Source organism: Chiloscyllium plagiosum, chromosome 18, assembly GCF_004010195.1.
Source record: "Chiloscyllium plagiosum isolate BGI_BamShark_2017 chromosome 18, ASM401019v2, whole genome shotgun sequence".
In the NCBI taxonomy this organism is placed as follows: domain Eukaryota; kingdom Metazoa; phylum Chordata; class Chondrichthyes; order Orectolobiformes; family Hemiscylliidae; genus Chiloscyllium; species Chiloscyllium plagiosum.
This window is the reverse complement of record NC_057727.1, coordinates 911,249-931,415: the sequence shown is the minus strand read 5'-3', so window position 1 is coordinate 931,415 and position 20,167 is coordinate 911,249. Positions and strand designations below refer to the sequence as shown.

Here is a 20,167-nt window from a genome sequence, read left to right as displayed (position 1 = left end):
AGTCCCTGTGTATATTACAGAGAATAGCAGTCCCTGTGTATATTATAGAGAATAGCAGTCCCTGTGTATATTATAGGGAATAGCAGTCCCTGTGTATATTATAGGGAATAGCAGTCCCTGTGTATATTATCGTGAATAGTAGTCCCTGTGTATATTATCGTGAATAGTAGTCCCTGTGTATGTTATAGAGAATAGCAGTCCCTGTTTATATTATAGAGAACAGCAGTCCCTGTGTATATTATAGAGAATAGCAGTCCCTGTGTATATTACAGGGAATAGCAGTCCCTGTGTATATTACAGAGAATAGCAGTCCCTGTTTATATTATAGAGAATAGCAGCCCCTGTGTATATTACAGAGAATAGCAGTCCCTGTGTATAGTATAGAAAACTGCAGTCCCTATGTGTATATTATGGAGAATAGCAGTCCCTGTGTATTTTATGGAGAACAGCAGTCTTTGTGTATATTATGGAGAATAGCAGACTGGGAGGGTACATTTTGCTTCTTATTTGGTTCCATCCAGTAACTAATGTCACTGAAGATATGTTCCTAATAAAAACAGGATGATTGTCAACCTGAAAATCTTTCCAATATTAGGTGCTGGCAGTTAGATTGGGAGTATGTGCTTAATACAGTGACCCTCAGGGTGTTTTCTTTGGGAACAGTCTGGTGACCTGTTGAAGATTAAATTTGCTGTAGAACCGAAGGAAGTGTTTGCTTTGTCTGCTCCATCTCTTGTTGCAATAAGAAAGGGATTGATGAAGCTGTAATGGTTAAGAATTGCAGCCTCTGTGTAACGAACCCTGCATACAATGACACTGGATACGTTTTCCTGAAATATTTTTGAGGAGGAATTGAATATGTATCGAAGCTCCGTGCACAAAGTCTAAGCTGCCACCAATGCAGTGTTGGCAGTTTGCTGCTGTGTCTGAGCTATCTACCTTCAGATCAAGACATCCTATGGCTGTATTTTGGAGAAGAGTTGGAAGCTCTCCTATTGCTTGGCTAGTATTTAACCCCCAGGAGACAGTGAGGTCTGCAGAAGCAGAAGATCAGAGTTGAGAGTGTGTTGCTGGAAAAACACAGCAGATCAGGCAGCATCCGAGGAGCAGGAGAATCGACGTTTCGGGCCTGATGAAGGGATCCAGCCCGAGAAATTGATTCTCCTGCTCCTCGGATGCTGCCTGACCTGCTGTGCTTTTCCAGCAACACACTCTCAACCCAGTATTTAACCCCAGTCAGCATCATTAAAGACATGATCTCATCATTATCATTTTGCTGTTTGTGGTACCCTCTTGTGTGCTAATTGGTTCTCCCATTCCTTCATTACAATAGTGACTGCACTCACAAGCATTTCATTAAGGTGTGCATACACATTGTGATAGACATCACAGAAACGTAAGGCAGAGCAGAGAAGGTTCACGAGGTTGCTACTGGGTATGGAGGGACTGTTTAATGTGGAGAGGTTGAATAGATTAGGCCTGTACTCATTGGAATATGGAAGGTTCAGAGTTGACTGAATTAGAATATGCAAGATTCTCAGGGGGCTTGAGAGGGGAGATGTGAGAGGTTTATTTACCCTTGTGGGAGAGTCTAGGGTCAGAGAGAATCATCTCAGGGTAAGGTATGACCCATTGAAGACAGAGATGGAGAGGAATTCCTTCCCTCAGAGGGGAGTGAATCTGTGGAGCTCTTTAGCACAGAGGGCTGTCGGGGCTGGGATAGACGGCTTTTTAACCTGTAAGGGAATCAAGGGTATAAGGAAAAGGCAGGAAAGAGAAGTTGAAGATTATCAGATGGGCTGAATGGCCTACTTCTGCTTCTATGTTTAATGGTCTTATGGTCCAAGTGTTTTATTTCTGTCTCTCATTGGTATTCAGTAACTTCCACCATGTGTATGTTTGCTCTATTACACCTGACTATCCCTTTCCATGAACATTCTCTTCTTTCCTCCAGGTATGTTATGGTTTCAACTCCCTTTTGCTTTGAGCCTAACATCCGTTATGAGATCAGCATCAGGTACCAGCGGCTCCAAGCTCCCCAGTGGAACACAAACAGTTACCTCTTGGTGGATTCTGTAAGTGTTTAAAGAACATGTGTCTTTCTCCTCTGCTGAATATGATGCCATCATCCCTTAGATCATTCTGGGCATTGACTTCTTTACATAGTAAGGGCGCAAAATGCAAAAACCAGTCGTCAATGCCAGAAATCAGAAAGCAATTTTACAAATGTTGAGATTATCCCGCAGAGCAATCAGAAACTGAATTCAGATAATGATTTACCATCAATTGTTCCCTTAGATCCTCATCTTCATGCAGAACCTGTCCTGTCATTTTGCTCACTCATCAGTATCCTTTGGTATCCCACTCTGTCTAATCCACTCATAGCAACACAGGCCACTCAGCCCTTTCAGCCTGTTCCTAAAGTCAATAACATTCTGGCAGCTCCAGGTTTGGTCTCGGCTCCAGTTTCCTGTCTATTCCCCATAACTCTTGACTAGCTCTTCTGTCAAACATCGATCTAACCCAGCCTTGAATAGATTCAGTGTCTCCACTGCTTCCCCTGCTTTCCCTACAAAGTCCCACTGAGTCTAATCCCACTCTCCAACACACTCCATGACCCTTTAATAGGAACTATTACTGTACCTCAGAAGAGTGACTGCCTGGAAGTTGGTGACATTAGCTCAATGGCATAACACACTCACTTTTGAATTGGGAGTGTATCGGTTTTGACAGCATTCCAGACACTGGGAGACACAATCAGAATAATCACTCACAGCACAGATCTGAAAGAGTGCTGCACTTTAGGAGCTGCATTTTGGGTGAACTGTTACAGCACTTTCAGGTGGTTTTAAAAAACTTCAATCTTTGAAGGAGAGACAGAGGAATTCTCCCTAGTTTCCTGGGGCCAATATTTATCCTTCCACCAACATCACTGTAACAGATTACTTGGTAACTATTTGCTATGTACAGGACCTTGCTGTGCATACATTAGTTGCCATGCATCCCGCATTATAACAGCAAGTATACTTCAGAAAGGACTGCAGGTCATTGGCTGTAAAGATCAGGTTGTGTGCTGCTATGAAAGTACCAATTTGTTTTAAATGTTCATTTTGCTGCAAGAATGCTGTGATATCTTTACAAATTATGTCCTTTTGGTCATCAACAAGCATTCTTTAAATGTCTAACCAGAGAAAGTAACTGAAATGTAATTATCATTAGAGTCGGAGAGACAGTCAGGCTCATTCAGCACAGAAACAAGCCCTTCAGCCCATTAAGTCTATGCTGACCAACAAACACCAAACTGCACTGATCCCATTTACCCACACTTGGTCCATAGCCTACTGTGCCCTGCCATTGTAAATGCTCATCCAGATGCTCCTTAAATGCTGTGGGAGTACCTGCCCCCACTACCCTCTCAGGCAGCATGGTCCATATTTCTACCACCCTCTGGGGATAAATATTTCTTCAAGTTTCCTCTAAACCACTTGTTCCTCACCTTTAACTTATCCCCTCAGGTCTTAGATAAGTCTGCCGTGGGGAAAAGATTCTCACAATCTACTCTATCTGTGCCCCTCATAATTGTGTAAACCTCAGTCAGATACCCCTCAGCCTCCTCTGCTCCAGGGAAAACAATCCCAGCCCATCCTGTCTCTCCTCATAACTGAGACTTGCCATCCCAGGCAACAGCCTGGTTAATCTCCAGTGTAATTGTGTCTTTCTGATAGTGTGGGGACCAGAACTGCGCACAGTATTCCATCTGTATCCTCACTAATGTTTTATAAAGTTGTAACAAAACTTCCTCGTTCCTATATTCCCTGTCCCGGCTACTGAAGACAATTATCCTGTATGCATCTCCCTGTGCTGACATCTTCAGGGATCTATGGACTTGTACACCAAGCTCCCCTTGTTCCTCAGTACTCCCTAGGGATTTACTATTGTTTAAATCCTTCTCTTATTAAACCTCTTAAAATACATCATCTCATATTTATCAGGATTAAATTCCATTTGCCGTTGCTCTGCCCAGTTTACCAGTTGAGCAATACCAGACGGTCGGCTGAGACCATCTTCCTCACTGTCAACATCCCTCTCTGATTTTCATGTCATATACAAACTTTCTAATGATACCTTTCACATTATCATGTGCTTGCAGATATGAAAGAAACTCAATGTTTTGTTCATTCACGGGGGATAAATGTATGTGTCTCACTGACTCCCAGACTCAATCCTAAAGATCCCTATTTTCCCACAGTTGGTTCTATTGCCCAAGTATTCCGAGCTGCCAGGCTTCGCTGGCATGGATCCGGTTGCAGTACATCACCGTGAGGAAATGGTTCGGTACATGTGCCTGGACTCCTTTATGATGGCCAGCATGCCAATGTTGGCCGAGATGTGTGTCAGGCTGATTTGCAGCATCTCTGCTATCATGCACGATGGCGCTCTGCGTAAGTGTGGCAACTTTGAATGGAAATCAACGTGTGGGACCCTCCCCTGGGAATGTGTCACTCGATTATCTGAGCTATGTCAGGGAAAAGTCTCCCCTCTGCCCAAAATGGCACAGACGTGTTTTCTGTTTGGCTGCTGCTGTACCCTCCCCCTTTCCTCACCTTTACCCGCTGCTCAGATAGACTTTATCTAATATTTACCCGCTGCTCGGATACAATTTAGTGTAATATTTTAATATTTTACTTTCCTGCAGTGGAGGTCCCCAGTGGAGCGCTGTGTACAGAGAGGTCCTCCCCTTTACCATTGGGGTCTGGGGAGGACAGTGCTATAGATTGGGCCAATTCACTGGGCCATGGGTAGTTTACGGCAACATTTTCACTTATTCCATTTTTACATTGAGTGCATTCACTCACAGCCCGTGTTTTGTATTCTTAAAGGTGCTGGTTTCAGTTTTTGGTTGCTCTTCAGTCCCAAACTCCCAATCTGTGGGCAGCCCATGCTAGGTGTTGGGGAAATGGGCGAGCAGGGAAGCTTCAGGCAGGCCGAACGGTCTCCTCAATGACCTGCCCCTGGGCCTGGTCAATGTGGCCATTGACAGGTGTGGGCAGTGGGCATTGACAGATATCCGAGTACCTGACTGTGTGCCCCTCCTCCGCGGTTATGACAGTGCTCCATTGTTCATCGAGAGGGAGTTCACCGGCTCAGTAAGGACTTTTAGAGACCAGTGGGCACTGCAGGGGCTGGACACCAATGTCTGCCCAGGTAATGCGATTTTGATGTGATTGTTATAGGTTTGTGTTCTAGTTTTGCCTGTTTCTATTGGTTGGTAAATTTTGTTTCTGTACAGTGCCCCAGCAGGGGAAATTGAACTTCATTCATGTTCTTTTTAAAAGTGTAGAAAGAAGGTGACTTTTGACATGGTGTTAGTATCCCTGTCTCTGAATCAGGAGGCCTGAGTTCAAGCCTCTCCTTCTCTAGAAGTGTCTCATAGTGTCTCTGAACAGTTTGATTAAAAATGTCGCAAAAGAAGGCAAATGGTCAATGGCGAGTCCATCCAGAGTCCCCTGACCATGGTACTCAGTTCCAGGAATGCCCAGGGGATCACCAGGGTGAGCGTCCCAATGAACGGACCCCTCTCCGTCTGGAATTTGACATTGCCCCCGGATGCTGAAGCGTCCCTCTGGATCGTGCTGCCCACGATCTGGGGCACCTTGAGGAAATTGCCCTTTGACACAGCACTGAGGGGTTCCCTGTCTGGACTGCGGCTGCACCTTCCCCACGCCCTCCTCCTCGCCACCGCTCAGATACCTCCCAGTCGCAGAGATCCTCAGGCGGGAGGGAAGGAAGTTCTCTACAAGGAGATCCTCCCTTATTCTATCAGGGATCTGGAGTGGACAGTCCACGTGACAGCCCTATGCAATAGATATGGCACTGGGCTCACTGGTGTGTTTTGTGGTTTGCAGGAATCTGTCTCTCATGTTTATTGTGAGTGAGTGCATTAACCCCAGGGTCCTGCTCTACAGTGAGAGATTAAGTATCTCCTCATGGGCCTCCTTGAGTGTCTGCTCCAGAGTTTGGTCGAAATGGCCACTAAACTAGTGGCCACTAAACTGATAAAAACATATCGATAGGAGCAGGAATAGGCCATTTGGCCCCTTGAGCTTTGACTGATCATCAAACTCAGTACCCCAACGCCACCCTCCCCCTGTATCCCTGATCCCTTTAGGCACGAGAGCTATGCCTACCTCCTCCTTGAAAACACACAGTGTTTTGGTGTAACCACCTTCTATGGCAGAGAATTCCACGGGCTCTCCACTCCCTGGATTATCCTCATTTCTCCTCATTTCAGCTCTAAAAGATTTCCCCTTACCCTTGCACTGTGATCCCTGGTTCCGGACTCCCCACCATCAGGAGCATACTTCCTAACCTGCTCAATCCCGTTAGATTGTTATGGGTTTCTATGAGCCCCCACAACCTTCCCACCACCACCACCACCACCATTCTGAGGCTGTAGAAGGGGGGTGTAGGCCTCAGCCAGCTGGCCCTGTTCCGTGGTTTGGGGTGCCCCATAGATGGAGCACACAGAGTCCACTGGCCCAGTAGAGACCTTTAGGGCCTGGTGGGCCCCACAACAGGAGGTTGGGGCACATCGTTACCCTGGTAATGAGATTCAGATTTACTTCACCAAGAGGCTGTCTGATGTTTATTTAAAATAATAAATAAATAATAAATAGTATAAAATAAATAAAGTAAGATTGGGGCAGCACACCAAGCACCAGCTGGGGAGCCCACCACCTGACTTTTCAGATTTACATCTGGCCCTTCAATTAGAATTAACTTCTACATGTCGTCTGAGTCTCCCTTCCTCACTCTGTAATTGTTACAATAGAAACAGTAGGCCATTCAGCCCCTCAAGCCTGTTCCGCCATTCAATGAGATCATGGTTGATCTGTGGCCTAATTCCATACAGCTACCTTTGCTTAATAAGCTTCTCAAATTTAAAATTAACAGCTGATCCAGCATCCACTGCTGCTTGTGGAAGAGAGTTCCAAACCTCTCCCACCCTTTATGTACAGACGTGCTCCCAAACAACTCCCCAAACAGTCTCTGGGAAAACTCTCTGAATCGAGAAGAATCCCAGTGGAAATATACCTTTATAAATTGGAACTCTCACCTAATCAATGAGCTCTGCCCAGTGACAAATACACAAGAGGACTGAGGAGGGTGGTCAAGACGATTGAAGATGGAGCTCACCAGCAGGAAAGGGCATTGAGCTGGACATGGTGGATGGTGTGGGGAGTGGGAGGGAACAGGATTGTGGGATGTTGTTCCTAGTTAGAGGTGACATTGATGACATGTAGGTGCAGTAGCTTAGTGAGAATTCCAGACTCCTGATTAATGATGCAGACACAGTTCAAATGTCACCAATGCAGCTGAGAGAATTATGGAGTCAGAGATGTACAGCTCAGAAACAGACCCTTCGGTCCAACTCATCCATGCCGACCAAATATTCTAAATTAATCTAGGCCTATTTGCCAGCATTTGGCCCATATCCCTCTAAACCCTTCCTATTCATTTATCCATCCGAATGCCTTTTAAATGCTGTAATTGTACCAGCCTCCACCACTTTCTCTGGCAGCTCATTCCACACACGCACTACTCTCTGCATGGAAAATTGCTCCAGGACTCTTTTATATCTTTCCCCTTTCACCTTAAACCTATGCCCTCTAGTTTTGGACTCCCTTACCCCAGGAAAAAGACCTTGTCTATTTACCCTATCCATGCTCCTCAGGACTGTATGAACTTCTATAAGGCCACCCCTCAGCCTCCAACGCTCCAGGGAAAACAGCCCCAGTCTATGAAATAAGTTAAGAAGGGTCTTATGGAATAATGGTAGTGGCCTTGCCTCTGAGCCAGGAGACCTGGGTTAAATTCCCCATCTCCTGCAGAGGTGTGTAGTAACATCTCTGAACTGGTGGATTAGAAAATACCTAAAAGAAAAAGGTAGTTACTATACTCTTACCAGACCATCAGGCTGCTTTCTAGAGAGAGGTGGTTGGACCTGAGTATCACCACGCCTCAGGCAAGAGGACAGGTTGAGAACATAGAACATAGAAAAGTACAGCACAGAACAGGCCCTTTGGCCCACGGTGTTGTGCCGAGGTTTAATCCTAATGTAAAATATAGTAACTTCACCTACGCAGCCCTCAACTCACTGCTATCCATGTTCATGTCCAGCAGTCACTTAAATGTCCCCAATGACTCTGCTTCCACCACCACAGCTGGCAACACATTCCATGCATTCACAACTCTCTGTGAAAAGAACCTACCTCCGACATCTCCTTTATACCTTCCTCCTAATATCTTCAAACTATGACCCCTCGCACCAGTCAATCCTGCCCTGGGGAAAACTCTCTGGCTATCGACTCTATCTATTCCTCTCATTATCTCAAGTCCTTCATGATAACCTTGATAATATCTAAGTCTAAAATATGTAAATCTGCAATAAATAGCTAATGTTAATAAAATTGACCATGGAATGACTGGATTGTTGTAAAGCTCCAGCTGCTCCTTCAAAGAGGACAATCTCCTGACCCTCTTAAGGGTCATGACTCCAGTATCACAGCAATGGGGTTACGTTAGAAACAGCTAACTCGCCCTCTCAGTTCAATTGAAGGCACAGGTCACTAGCACCTTCTCAAGGACTGAGAAATAAATGAGAATGTGGAGATCCTGCCATGCAGAATCAGCTTTTCTTGTTCTGGAAAGTTCCTGGGACTGGGCATCGAGAGAACATTGACATTGATCTGGTCTCTGATTTGCAGCTTGTCAGTGTGATCCACAGGGATCCATCAGTTCTGTCTGTGAGAAGATGGGAGGACAGTGTGAATGCAGGAACAACGTGATAGGTCGACAATGTGACCAGTGTGCTCCCGGCTACTATGGCTTTGGACCCTATGGCTGTTCTCGTAAGTTTCAATTTTTGTGTGTCACACTTCGGAGTGTTTCTCTTATGTTAAAGGTGCTACGTAAATGCAAGCTGTTATCAGTCAGACAGAAAAACTTTGAGTAGAGATCAAGCAGAATGGAATCTCCATACCACAAAGCCAGAATTCATGGTGATGATATCAGTTTCATTGACTAGGATAAAGTGAATGTTATCCCAGTCTTGGAAATGTTAATTGTTTTGGATATGATGGCAATGGAAGTATAGTATTTCAACAGAACTGTGAGCACAAACAGGAAAATGAGTAACAATCCGCAGAATGTCACTTCAAATCAATGCTACTTGAGAATTTAAATCGAGTTTAAAAGATGTCACAACAGAAATCTGGTCTCAGTAAATGTGGCCAAGAATCTGTCAGCTTGTTCTCAAACCCCCATTTGGTACAATAATGTCCCAGTGGAGAAGGAAGGAAATGTGCAGTCCCTAACCAGGCTGCTCCAAAACGTGACTCCAATCCCCACTCCAGCACAGTTCTCTCTGACTGACTTTGGAAGCAAACACCAGCTCCAGGATCAGTGGCTCAAAATATGTCTCTGCACCACTCACCTGCAGAGAGAATAGAATCCCTACAGTGTGGAAACAGGCCCTTCGGCCCAACAACTCCACACCGACCCTCCAAAGAGTATCCCATCCTGACCCATTCCCCTACCCTATTACTCTACATTATCCCCAGACTAGTGCACCTAACCTACACATCCCTGAACACTATGGGTAATTTCCCACGGCCAATTCACCTAAGCTGCACATCTTTGCATTGTGGGAGGAAACCCACACTGACACAGGGAGAATGTGCAAATGCCACACAGACAGCCACCCGAGGTTGGAATCGAACTTGGATCCCTGGCACCGCGAGGCAGCAGTGCTAACCACTGAGCCACCATGCTGCCCACAGGGGAGGAATTACCAGGGACCTTCACACATCTGGAAATGTATAAACACACTGTGTTAAAATCGGCAGCTTCAAGTGAAAATACACAGGCTGTGGGAGGGATTAAATGGGTGGGGAGAGTCAGTGATAGCTGAGAGTGTCCACAGGCGATAGGACAAATTGTCATTTTAAAAAGTGTAATATAACTCTTCTGTCCTATTTGATCCAAACTTGCACATTAAAGAGGTGGCAGATTTAAAACAGAGATGAGGAGGAATTACGTCTCTCAAAGGGTCATGAATCTGTGAAATTCAATCCCCCAGAGTGCGGTGGATGCTGGGACATTGAGTAAATGTAAGGAGAAGATAGACAGATTTGTGATTAGTAATGGGGTGAAGGGTAATGGAGAGTGGGCAGGGAGGTGGCATTGAGGTGGAGGTCAGATCAGCCATGATCATATTGAATAGTAGAGCAGGCTCAAGGGGCTGAATGGCCTCCTGTTCCTAGATTTTATGTTCTTATGTCGTGATTATACGTTTATGAGCAATGGCAGAGAGTTGGAGTCGTTGGAATAGTCTGTTGTGAAGGTTTACTGACCTGTCCTCCTTCTCTCCTACAGCATGTGACTGCAACCCTGAAGGCTCAGTGCACAGCATGTGTGACCAAATGACTGGTCAGTGTCACTGCCGGGCAGGGGCAAGGGGTCGCCAGTGTGACCAGTGTTACCCACAACTCTGGGGCTTTCCAACCTGCCAACCCTGCCACTGCAATGGGCACTCAGAGGACTGTGACTCCCAAACTGGGGCATGCCTGAACTGTCGGGATAACACATCTGGACATCATTGCCAAAGGTCAGTCCCTGCCATGTGGGTCAGCCAGAGAGTTACACCTCACTGTTGGTTTCCAAATGGTGAGGAGCAGGTACAACCTGCCAGGCCCTGGAGGATTTACTTTTCTCAGATTCGATCACAACCCGTTTCTGTGGCTGTGCGTGAGGCAGATGGTGAACCCCTTGTTTGTCTCAGATGAGAAATGGTGTTACAGTTTTGTTGCATACACCATTCTGATGCAGACTGCACACAGACAAGGGCACACCAATCACCGGGTTCCATATTCACACAGAAACACACAAACTAGGAACAGCAGGAGGCCATTCGGCCCTTTGGGTCTGCTTCACCATTCAATGTGATTGTGGCTGATCATCCAATTCAGTCCCCTGTTATTGCTTTCTCCCCATCACATTTAGACCCCTTTTGTCCATTAAATACCTAGCGAACAGACACTGTGCTATGAAACACCAGTCTGGTTTATGATCAGACATTGCATTTCCAAAAACACCCCTTGCAGAATGAAATTCGGATAACAGCTCCTTTCAGTAAAACCCGCATCACTTACAAGGATCTGACCTTTATCATATTACTGTTTGTGGAACCTTGCTGTGCACAGCATGGCTGCCCCCTGTTCTAAAAACCTCTGTAAGACCAGGTGAGGAGGTCTCAGTGACTACATACCACAGACTGAGGATCATCAGCTGAGTCTCAAAAGGAATAGAAAGACCTTGCATTTATATAGCACCAATCAGAGCCTCAAAACATCCCAAAGTGTTTCACAGCCAATGGAGTGCTTTGCAGTGTAGTCACTGTTGTTGGTTGGAAACACAGCAATCAATTAACACTCAGCAAGATCCCACAAACAGCAATGTGATAATGAACCAAATTATCTCTTTCTTTAGTGCTGTTGGTCAAGATTGAGGCATTGACCCAGGATACTGAGGAGAACTCACCTGCTAAAAGCAAAATCCTGCAGATGCTGGCCATCTGAATTTAAAATGCTGGAGCAAGTCAGCAGGTCTGGCAGCATTTGTGAAGAGAGAAACAGAGTTAACATTTTGAGTCCAATATGAAGTTGTAATGTTGGATTCAAAATGTTAACTCTGTTTCTGTCTCCCTCAGACACTGCCAGACCCACTGTGTTTCTCCAGCTCTGGCTGCTTTAATTTCAGTACTCACCAACTCAGTCAGATCTTTCCCGTCCACCTGAGAGAGCAAACAGGGTCCGAACACGACACGGACCTCTCCATGTTAATGCATATTGTTGTGTTACCTCTGTGGCTGATCCCCGCCTCAGGCAACTCTCTGTGTGGAGTTTGCACATTCTCCCCGTGTCTGCGTGGGTTTCCTCTGGGTGCTCCAGTTTCCTTCCACAATCCAAAAATGTGCAGGTTAGGTGAATTGGCGAGGCTAAATTGCCCGTAGTGTAAGGTGAAAGGGTAAATGTAAGGAAATGGGTCTGGGTGGGTTGCGCTTCGGCGGGTCGGTGTGGACTTGTTGGGCCGAAGGGCCTGTTTCCACACTGTAAGTAATCTAATCTAAAAAAAACTACAGGTTTTGATAGCAATTCTTAACACATAAACCACACAGTTTTTGATTTCATACGTAGAATGTGTGAAATAACTGCATGGAGGTCGGTATCCCATCACCACGTTACCCTTTGTTTACATGTGTACAGTACATGGTCTCTGACCAGCCAGCTCAGAGCCAGTCCCTAGCCTGAGGAGACTTTCTGATTCTCCTGTTTCTCTCTGTCAGCCAAAGCTCCCTGGCTGGGCCAGGTTAACAATCCCAATCAGGGATCTCAGAGCCAATAAGATCCACCTAGCCCTGCCTCCAGTCACTACAGAGTGTACAGCAAATAACCAAAGCAAACAGATTAATCAGGGAAATCCTGCAGATGCTGGAAATCTGAATGCATTAAAGGAGCTGCAGAAGTTCTCAGCTACACTGTGGAGGGAATCCTTTTAAACAACTGAAAAGTAACATGGAGTTTGAATTCACTTGTTCCCTGATGTTTATAGCACCTGTATTTTATTGCTGACAGTTTTTATTTCTTACAGATGTTCTGAGGGTTACTACGGAAACCCGGTGCTGGGCTTTGGAGAGCAGTGCAGACCCTGCCCGTGTCCCCATTACCCAGGGAGTGACCATTACCATGGACTGTCCTGTCACGCAGACCTTGTTTCTGATCAGATTGTGTGTTACTGTAAAACAGGATACACAGGTAAACCCAACGCTCGGTTCTGATGGATCTTTGTAAAGTCACTATACACCTACTCTCTCATTAGAGAGGGTCACCTTGCCTCAGGTGAGGGAAGAGGTTGAGAAGGAGAATCCTTCAAAGTAACTTTAGGAATTGAACCCACACTGTTAGCATCACTCTGTATTACAAACCAGCTGTACACCCACCTGAGCTAACTGAGCCCTTAATCGGTTCTATATCCCTCAAGGCATTGAAAGGTGATTGGGAAAAACCAAAGGTCCAATCACACAGAGATCTCTCAGAGCCAGTTGTGATGGTCTGAAGCATGCAGCCCTGCAAAGATCCTGGTGGTGGAAGCAGCTTTAGGAATAACACTCAGAAGAGAGTTGGAGCAATATTGAATACAAAATGCAAGGTTATGGGGAAAGAGTAGAAGTAGTGGGGCAAAGCATTGTGGGTCAACCCACAGTAGGTGGGCTGCAGCGGTTCAAGAAGGCAGCTCACCCCCACCTTCTCAAGGGGCAACTAGGGACGGGTAATAAATACTGGGCCCAGCCAGCAATGCCAGAAACGAACAAATAAGAATCTGGATAGGATTTTCAAGGAGCCAGCACAGATACAATGGGCCAAATGATTGTTTTTGTGATCTATGAGTGTTGACCCCTGTTCTCATCTCAACCCCTCTCCTCTCCTCCTTCACCTCTCAACCCTCAACCTTCGCCTTTCGACCTTTGCCTCTCAACCCTGAACTCTCAAATTAGACCTTAAACACTAGCTCCAGGATCAGTGGCTCAAAATGTGGCTCTGCACCACTCACCAGCAGAGAGAATAGAATCCTAGGATCCCTACAGTGTGGAAACAGGCCCTTTGGCTCAACAAGTCCACACCGACCCTCCAAAGAGTATCCCACCCAGACCCAGTCCCCTACCCTATTGCTCTACATTATCCCCAGATCATTGCACTAATCTACACATCCCTGAGCACTTTGGGTAATTTAGCATGACCGATTCACCGAAGCTAATCAATGATGTATAAAGTGACACAGTGCCGGGGTAACTGTTTTTATATTCTATTCCTCTAGTTGTAAAACCAGGTATCCCATACCCATTTTATTTCTAATCAACTTATCACCTTGTCCCTTAACCTTTTAGAATGTGTTCATTAATACCAAGTTCACTGCTCCTCTGTGGCCCTTGCAGTTTGTTGTGTACATTAATGGGCCAGACATGAATGTGGAAGGCAGGATCAGTAAGTTTGCAGATCACATGATAATTGGTGATATGGTTAGTAACAAACAAGATAACATTTGACAACAGGATGATGTAGCTGATCACATCGGCTGAACAGTGACAACTGGAATTTAATCCTGAAAAGTATGAACCCTCGCTGTTGTGCCGACCTGTGAAACCAATCTGAAGCCAATCTAACCTACACTATTCCATTCTCGCCCATATGCCTGTCCAATGATCATTTAAATGCCCTTAAAGTTGGGGAGTCTACTACTTTTGCAGGCAGTGCGTTCCACGCCCCTACTACTCTCTGAGTAAAGAAACAACCTCTGACATCTGTCCTATATCTATCACCCCTCAATTTAAAGCTATGTCCCCTCGTGCTAGCCACCACCATCTGAGGAAAAAGGCTCTCACTGTCCACCCTACTTAACCCTCTGATTATCTTATATGTCGCAATTAAGTCACCTGTCAGCCGCCTTCTCTCGAATGAAAACAGCCTCAAGTTCCTCAGCCTCTCCTCATAAGACCTTCCCTCCATACCAAGCAACATCCTGGTAAATTTCCTCTAAACCCTTTCCAAAGTTTCCACATCCTTCCTATAATGCGGTGACCAGAACTGTACGCAATACTCCAAGTGCGGCCGTACCAGAGTTTTGTACAGCTGCAACATGACCTCATGGCTCCAAGACACTCTCCCTCTACCAATAAAAGCTGACACACCATACGCCTTCTTAACAATCCTATCAACCTGGGTGGCAACTTTCAGGGATCTGTGTACATGAACACCGAGATCTCTCTGCTCATCCACATTACCAAGAATCTTACCATTAGCCCAATACTCTGCATTCCTGCTACTCCTTCCAAAGTGAATCACCTCACACTCTTCCACATAAAAATTCCATTTGCCAACTCTCAGCCCAGCTCTGCAGCTTATCTATGTCCCTCTGTAACCTGCAACATTCTTCTGCACTGTCCACAACTCCACCCACCTTAGTGTCATCCGCTAATTTACTAACCCATCCTTCTACACCCTCATCCAGGTCATTTATAAAAATTACAATCAGCAGTGGCCCCAAAACAGATCCTTGCGGTACCCCATTAGTAACTGAACTCCAGGATGAACATTTCCCATCAACCCACCACTCTCTGTCTTCTTTCAGCTAGCCAATTTCTGATCCAAACCACTAACTCACCCTCAATCCCATGTCTCTGTATTTTGTACAATAGCCTCCCATGAGGAACCTTATCAAATGCCTTACTGAAATCCATATACACCACATAAACTGTATTATCCTCATCTACCTGTTTAGTCACCTTCTCAAAGAACTCAAAAAGGTTAGTGAGGCACGACCTACTCTTCACAAAACCATGTTGATTATCCCGAATCAACTTATTCCTTTCTAGATGATTATAAATCCTATCTCTTATAACCTTTTCCAAAACTTTACCCACAACCGTAGCAAGGCTCAATGTCTATAATTACCAGGGTTGTCTCTATTCTTCTTGAACAAGGGAACAACATTTGCTATCCTCCAGTCTTCTGGCACTACTCCTGTTGACAATGACGACATAAAGATCAAAGCCAAAGGCTCGGCAATCTCCTCCCTGGCTTCCCAGAGAATTCTCAGATAAATCCCATCCGGTCCAGGGGACTTATCTATTTTCACATTTTCCAGAATTGCTAGCACTTCCTCCTTATGAACCTCAATCCCATCTCGTCTAGTAGCCTGTATCTCAGTATCCTCCTCGACTACATTGTCTTTTGCCTATGTGAATACTGACGAAAAATATTCAATTCGCGCTTCCCCAATCTCCACTGACTCCATGCACAACTTCCCACTACTGTCCTTGATTGGCACAAATCATACTCTAGTCATTCTTTTATTCCTGATATACCGATAGAAAGCTTTAGGATTTTAGTTGATCCTATCTACCAATGACTTCTCATGTCACCTCCTGGCAATGAAGTGATGCATTTTGGGAGGACTAACAAGGCGAGGGAGTTCACATAGAATGGTAGGACCATATGAAATATAGAGGATCAGAGGAACCTTGCTGAACAGGTCCATAGACTCTTTAAGGCAGCTGGACAGGTGGATGTGATGGTTAAGGAGGCAGATGGCATACTTGCCTTTATTAGTCAAGGCAGTGATACAAGAATAAAGAATTTAACAGTTGTTAGACCACAGCTGGAATACCATGTGCAGTTCTGGGTGCCAAACTACAGGAGGGATGTGATTGCACTGGAGGGTGTGTGGAAGGGATTCTTCAGGGTGTTGTCTCGGCTGGAGTGATTCAGCTGTGAACAGAGACTAGAAATGCTGGGGTTGTTTTCCTTCATACCGAGAAGGCTGCCGAGGGGCAGGTCTCATTGACATGCACAAAGTGCTGAGGGACGTAGACAGAGTCCCCTGAATAGAGGGATCAATAACCGGTTTGCAAAGATTTAAGGGAAGGGGCAGGAGGTTTACAAGGGAATTAAGGAAATATGTTTTTCACCCAGAGGTTGGTGGGTATCTGAAACTCACTGCCTGAAAGGTTGATAGAGGTATGAATCACACAATGTTTAAGAGCTATTTAGATGAACATGTGAAATCTCATTGCAGACAGGGCTACGGGCCAAGTGCTGGGAAATGGGACTAGAATAGAATTGTTGGCAGTGCTGAACACGATGGGCCGAAGGGCCTGTTTCCATGTTGTAAAACTCTATAATTACACGTAGACCTTACAGAGCCGTGCAGTGTCTAGTAAAACTATCTTTCTGTACAAATATCCTGAAACTGCAGCACTTCCCACCTCTATGTGCTGATTCCATGTCAACCTGAAGCCTATAACAGTCCTCACCGTTACCTCATACTTTGTAAAAGTTTATGCAAACTTCATAATGCTACTCCCTATAGCTCACTGTCTGAAGACTGAACACTGACCGAGGATATTCAATTTTTGGTGGAATGCAATAAGAAGTGGGAATGTTGCAGTGTTTGACTGAACTTGCGCTGAATAGCCTTGTTCAGCTCTAACTATCTTGAGATTTACTACTTTTAAAAAACAGATGGCTGCTGAGGCTTTTCTGGGGCAGTCTGGAAGCTGCAGCTTTATAATTCACTGCATCTTGCCTTCCTTTTTGGACTTTGAGGATATAATGGGAGATCTAGCTCACTCTAGTGGTATTCAATGGTATGAGAAATGTTAAGTGTAGGTTCCTGTACTGATTGATAACAGTGTGACCCACTAATTGTACTCCTATGGTCACTCAGCATCTGATCTACTGTTGGTTTTCAAAATCCCATGGAAAAATAAATAAAATGTTCCTTGCCAAACATTGGAAGCAGTTCAGAGACTAAGGTGCCTTATGATGAAAGGTGAGACAGGCCAGGCCTGTATCATCTGAAATTTAGAACAGTCAGATGTGACTTCATTGAAATAGAAAGATTCTGAGGGGAGTTGACCAGGTGGATGTGGAAAAGATGGTTCCTCATGTGGCAGAATCTAGAACTAGGGGGCAGAGTTTAAACATAAAGGGGCCACCCATTTAAAAAAGGGATTAGATTAGATTAGATTCCCTACAGTGTGGAAACAGGCTCTTCGGCCTAACAAGTCCACACCAACCCTCTGAAGAGTAACACACCCAGACCCGTTTCCCTCTGACTAATGCACCTAACACTAGGGCCAATTTAGAATGGCCAATTCACCTGACCTGCACATCTTTGGACTGTGGGAGGAAACTGGAGCACCCGGAGGAAACCCACGCAGACAGGGGGAGAATGTGCAAACTCCACACAGTCAGTCGCCTGAGGCTGGAATCGAACCTGGGTCCCTGGTGCTGTGAGGCAGCAGTGCTAACCACTGAGCCACCGTGCCGCCCGATGAAGGAAAATGTATTTCTCTCAGAGGGCTGAGAGTATTTGGAATTCCCTTCCTCATTAAGTGGATACAGAATCTTTAAATATTTAAAGACAAAGGGAGATAGATTCTTGATGACCAAGAGGGATGAAAGATTCTTTGGGAATATGCAGGAATGTAGAATTGATGTTAAAATTAGATCAGTTGTGATCTTATTGAACAGGGCAGCAGGCCAAGAGGCCTCCTCTTGCTCATTTTTTTTGTGGTTAGAAACTGACTCTGGAGGGCTATGCTCAGGGACAGTTAGGGGGCTGGAGGTTTGGAAGGAGCATTCGGAGGAGTCTGAGTGAGGGGCTGCAGTGCGTCCTGTAGATGGTCCACACTGCTGCTACCGAGGGTCAGTGGTGGTGGGAGTCAATGTTGTGTCACAGTCTCTCTTGCTGTTGGTTCATTTCTTGTCGTGACATTGTTTTGTGATAAATGAAGAGCGTTCTTTGATTTTTTTTTTTCCAAACGCAGGGTCTCGCTGTGATGTGTGTGCGCCTGGTTACTATGGTAACCCTGAGGTACCAGGAGGGAAATGCTGGCCGTGTCAGTGTAACAATAACATCGACCTGACTGATCCTGGGGCGTGCCACCCGGACACAGGGGAGTGCTTGAAGTGTCTCTATAACACTGACGGCCCTCACTGTGAGGCCTGTAAGGCGGGTTACTATGGCAATGCCCTCCAGCATGACTGCAGGGGTGAGTATGGGGCATCAGGGAGCAGGGATGGTGGGGCTGTGGATTCCTGTTGGGGAAAGACTGTCCAAGCTACCACATTTGGCTGGTTTGTGTTTTACCCCAGGCAGGGGGAACCAGCAGCTCCAAGCTTTGTGGAGAAGGTGGAAATATCAGAGGGCACATGATGGCCTGGTATTATTATCACTGTTATTCCAGAGAACGAGGGAATGTTCTGAGGATTTGGGTTGGAATCCCATCACAGCAGATGATGGAATTTCAATTCAATGCAAATCTGTGATTAAGAGTCTAATGATGATCATGAATCAATTGTCAGGAAAAACCCATCTGGTTCACTAATGTTCTTCAGGGAAGGAAACTGCCATCTTTCCCCGGCCCGGCCTACATGTGATTCCGGACCCACAGTGATGTGGTTGACTCTTAACTGCCCTCTGGGCAATTAGGGATGGGCAATAAATGCTGGTCTGGTCAGTGACGCACTCATTATGTGAATAAATAAAACAAAATGAACAAGATCATGTGATGGAACAGGGACAATGGGGAAGAAACAACAGCAGGCTATTCCTTTGTGAAGTTTTGAGTCTGTGATCTGGTTGACACCCAGAGGGAATGGTCACTCCGGCTGGAGGGAATGGTCACTCCTGGTCCAGGCAGGGGCTGTGGGCAAGATTGGAGCTGGCCCTGACACCCCTGATGGTCGATGTGCTACCTCACAGACATAGCAAGTGTAAAAAAGCAGAGTCAAAGTTGGGTTGGACAACGCACATGATTTAGTAGATTTAACGCGACAGTAGATGGGTTTTCATTCCCCTGGGAAATTGAGGGATCGGAGAAGCGGGAGGGAAAGTGGAAGTGAAGCCCAAGGCCAGCCTGGTGGACCAGGCAGGGTGGGCCGAACAGCTGACTGTGGTTCCCATGTTGTGTTTGTCGGCGGGACACTGTATTCCAGTGAGGGATTGATGCATTGAGGTGAGGGACCTTTCAGGAAGGGGGAGTTTGAATAGTCACTGATTGTGTAGCATGTATACACAGAAATGAAGGTAACATTCATGTTCATTGTCCTCTCCACAGGGTGTACCTGCAACTTTCAGGGCACACTGGAGTCTGAGTGTAATTCCAGGGAGTACTGCCACTGTGATCGCACAACTGGACATTGTCCTTGCAGGGAGAATGTCATTGGAAAGAACTGTGACCAGTGCAGACAGAATTACTGGAACTTTGGCAGTTTGCAAGGATGTGAGCCGTGTAGGTGCCAACCCGAACACTCTCAAAATCCACACTGCAACATGGTAAGTATCCAAATTCAACAAGTTCCTCAGCAGGCACATCAATTCACCGCTGACCCTCTGACAGTGCCCACTCCCTCAGCACTGACCCTCCGACAGTGCCCACTCCCTCAGCACTGACCCTCCGACAGTGCCCACTCCCTCAGCACTGACCCTCGGACAGTGTGGCACTCCCTCAGCACTGACCCTCTGACAGTGCGACACTCCTCAG

General features: G+C 45.8%; 1 protein-coding gene across 1 annotated transcript in view; it reads left to right on the top strand.

Moving 5' to 3' along the window:
- The window catches only part of LOC122559231 (laminin subunit beta-2-like), a 166,522-nt gene that overhangs the window by 123,037 nt on the left and 23,318 nt on the right, over window positions 1-20,167 (top strand). The window contains exons 16-22 of the mRNA XM_043708611.1: window positions 1,955-2,075; window positions 4,250-4,442; window positions 8,769-8,912; window positions 10,438-10,669; window positions 12,712-12,875; window positions 18,449-18,673; window positions 19,742-19,959. Of these exons, the coding sequence (XP_043564546.1) occupies window positions 1,955-2,075; window positions 4,250-4,442; window positions 8,769-8,912; window positions 10,438-10,669; window positions 12,712-12,875; window positions 18,449-18,673; window positions 19,742-19,959 (1,297 nt within the window). The remainder of the gene's footprint in view (window positions 1-1,954; window positions 2,076-4,249; window positions 4,443-8,768; window positions 8,913-10,437; window positions 10,670-12,711; window positions 12,876-18,448; window positions 18,674-19,741; window positions 19,960-20,167) is intronic.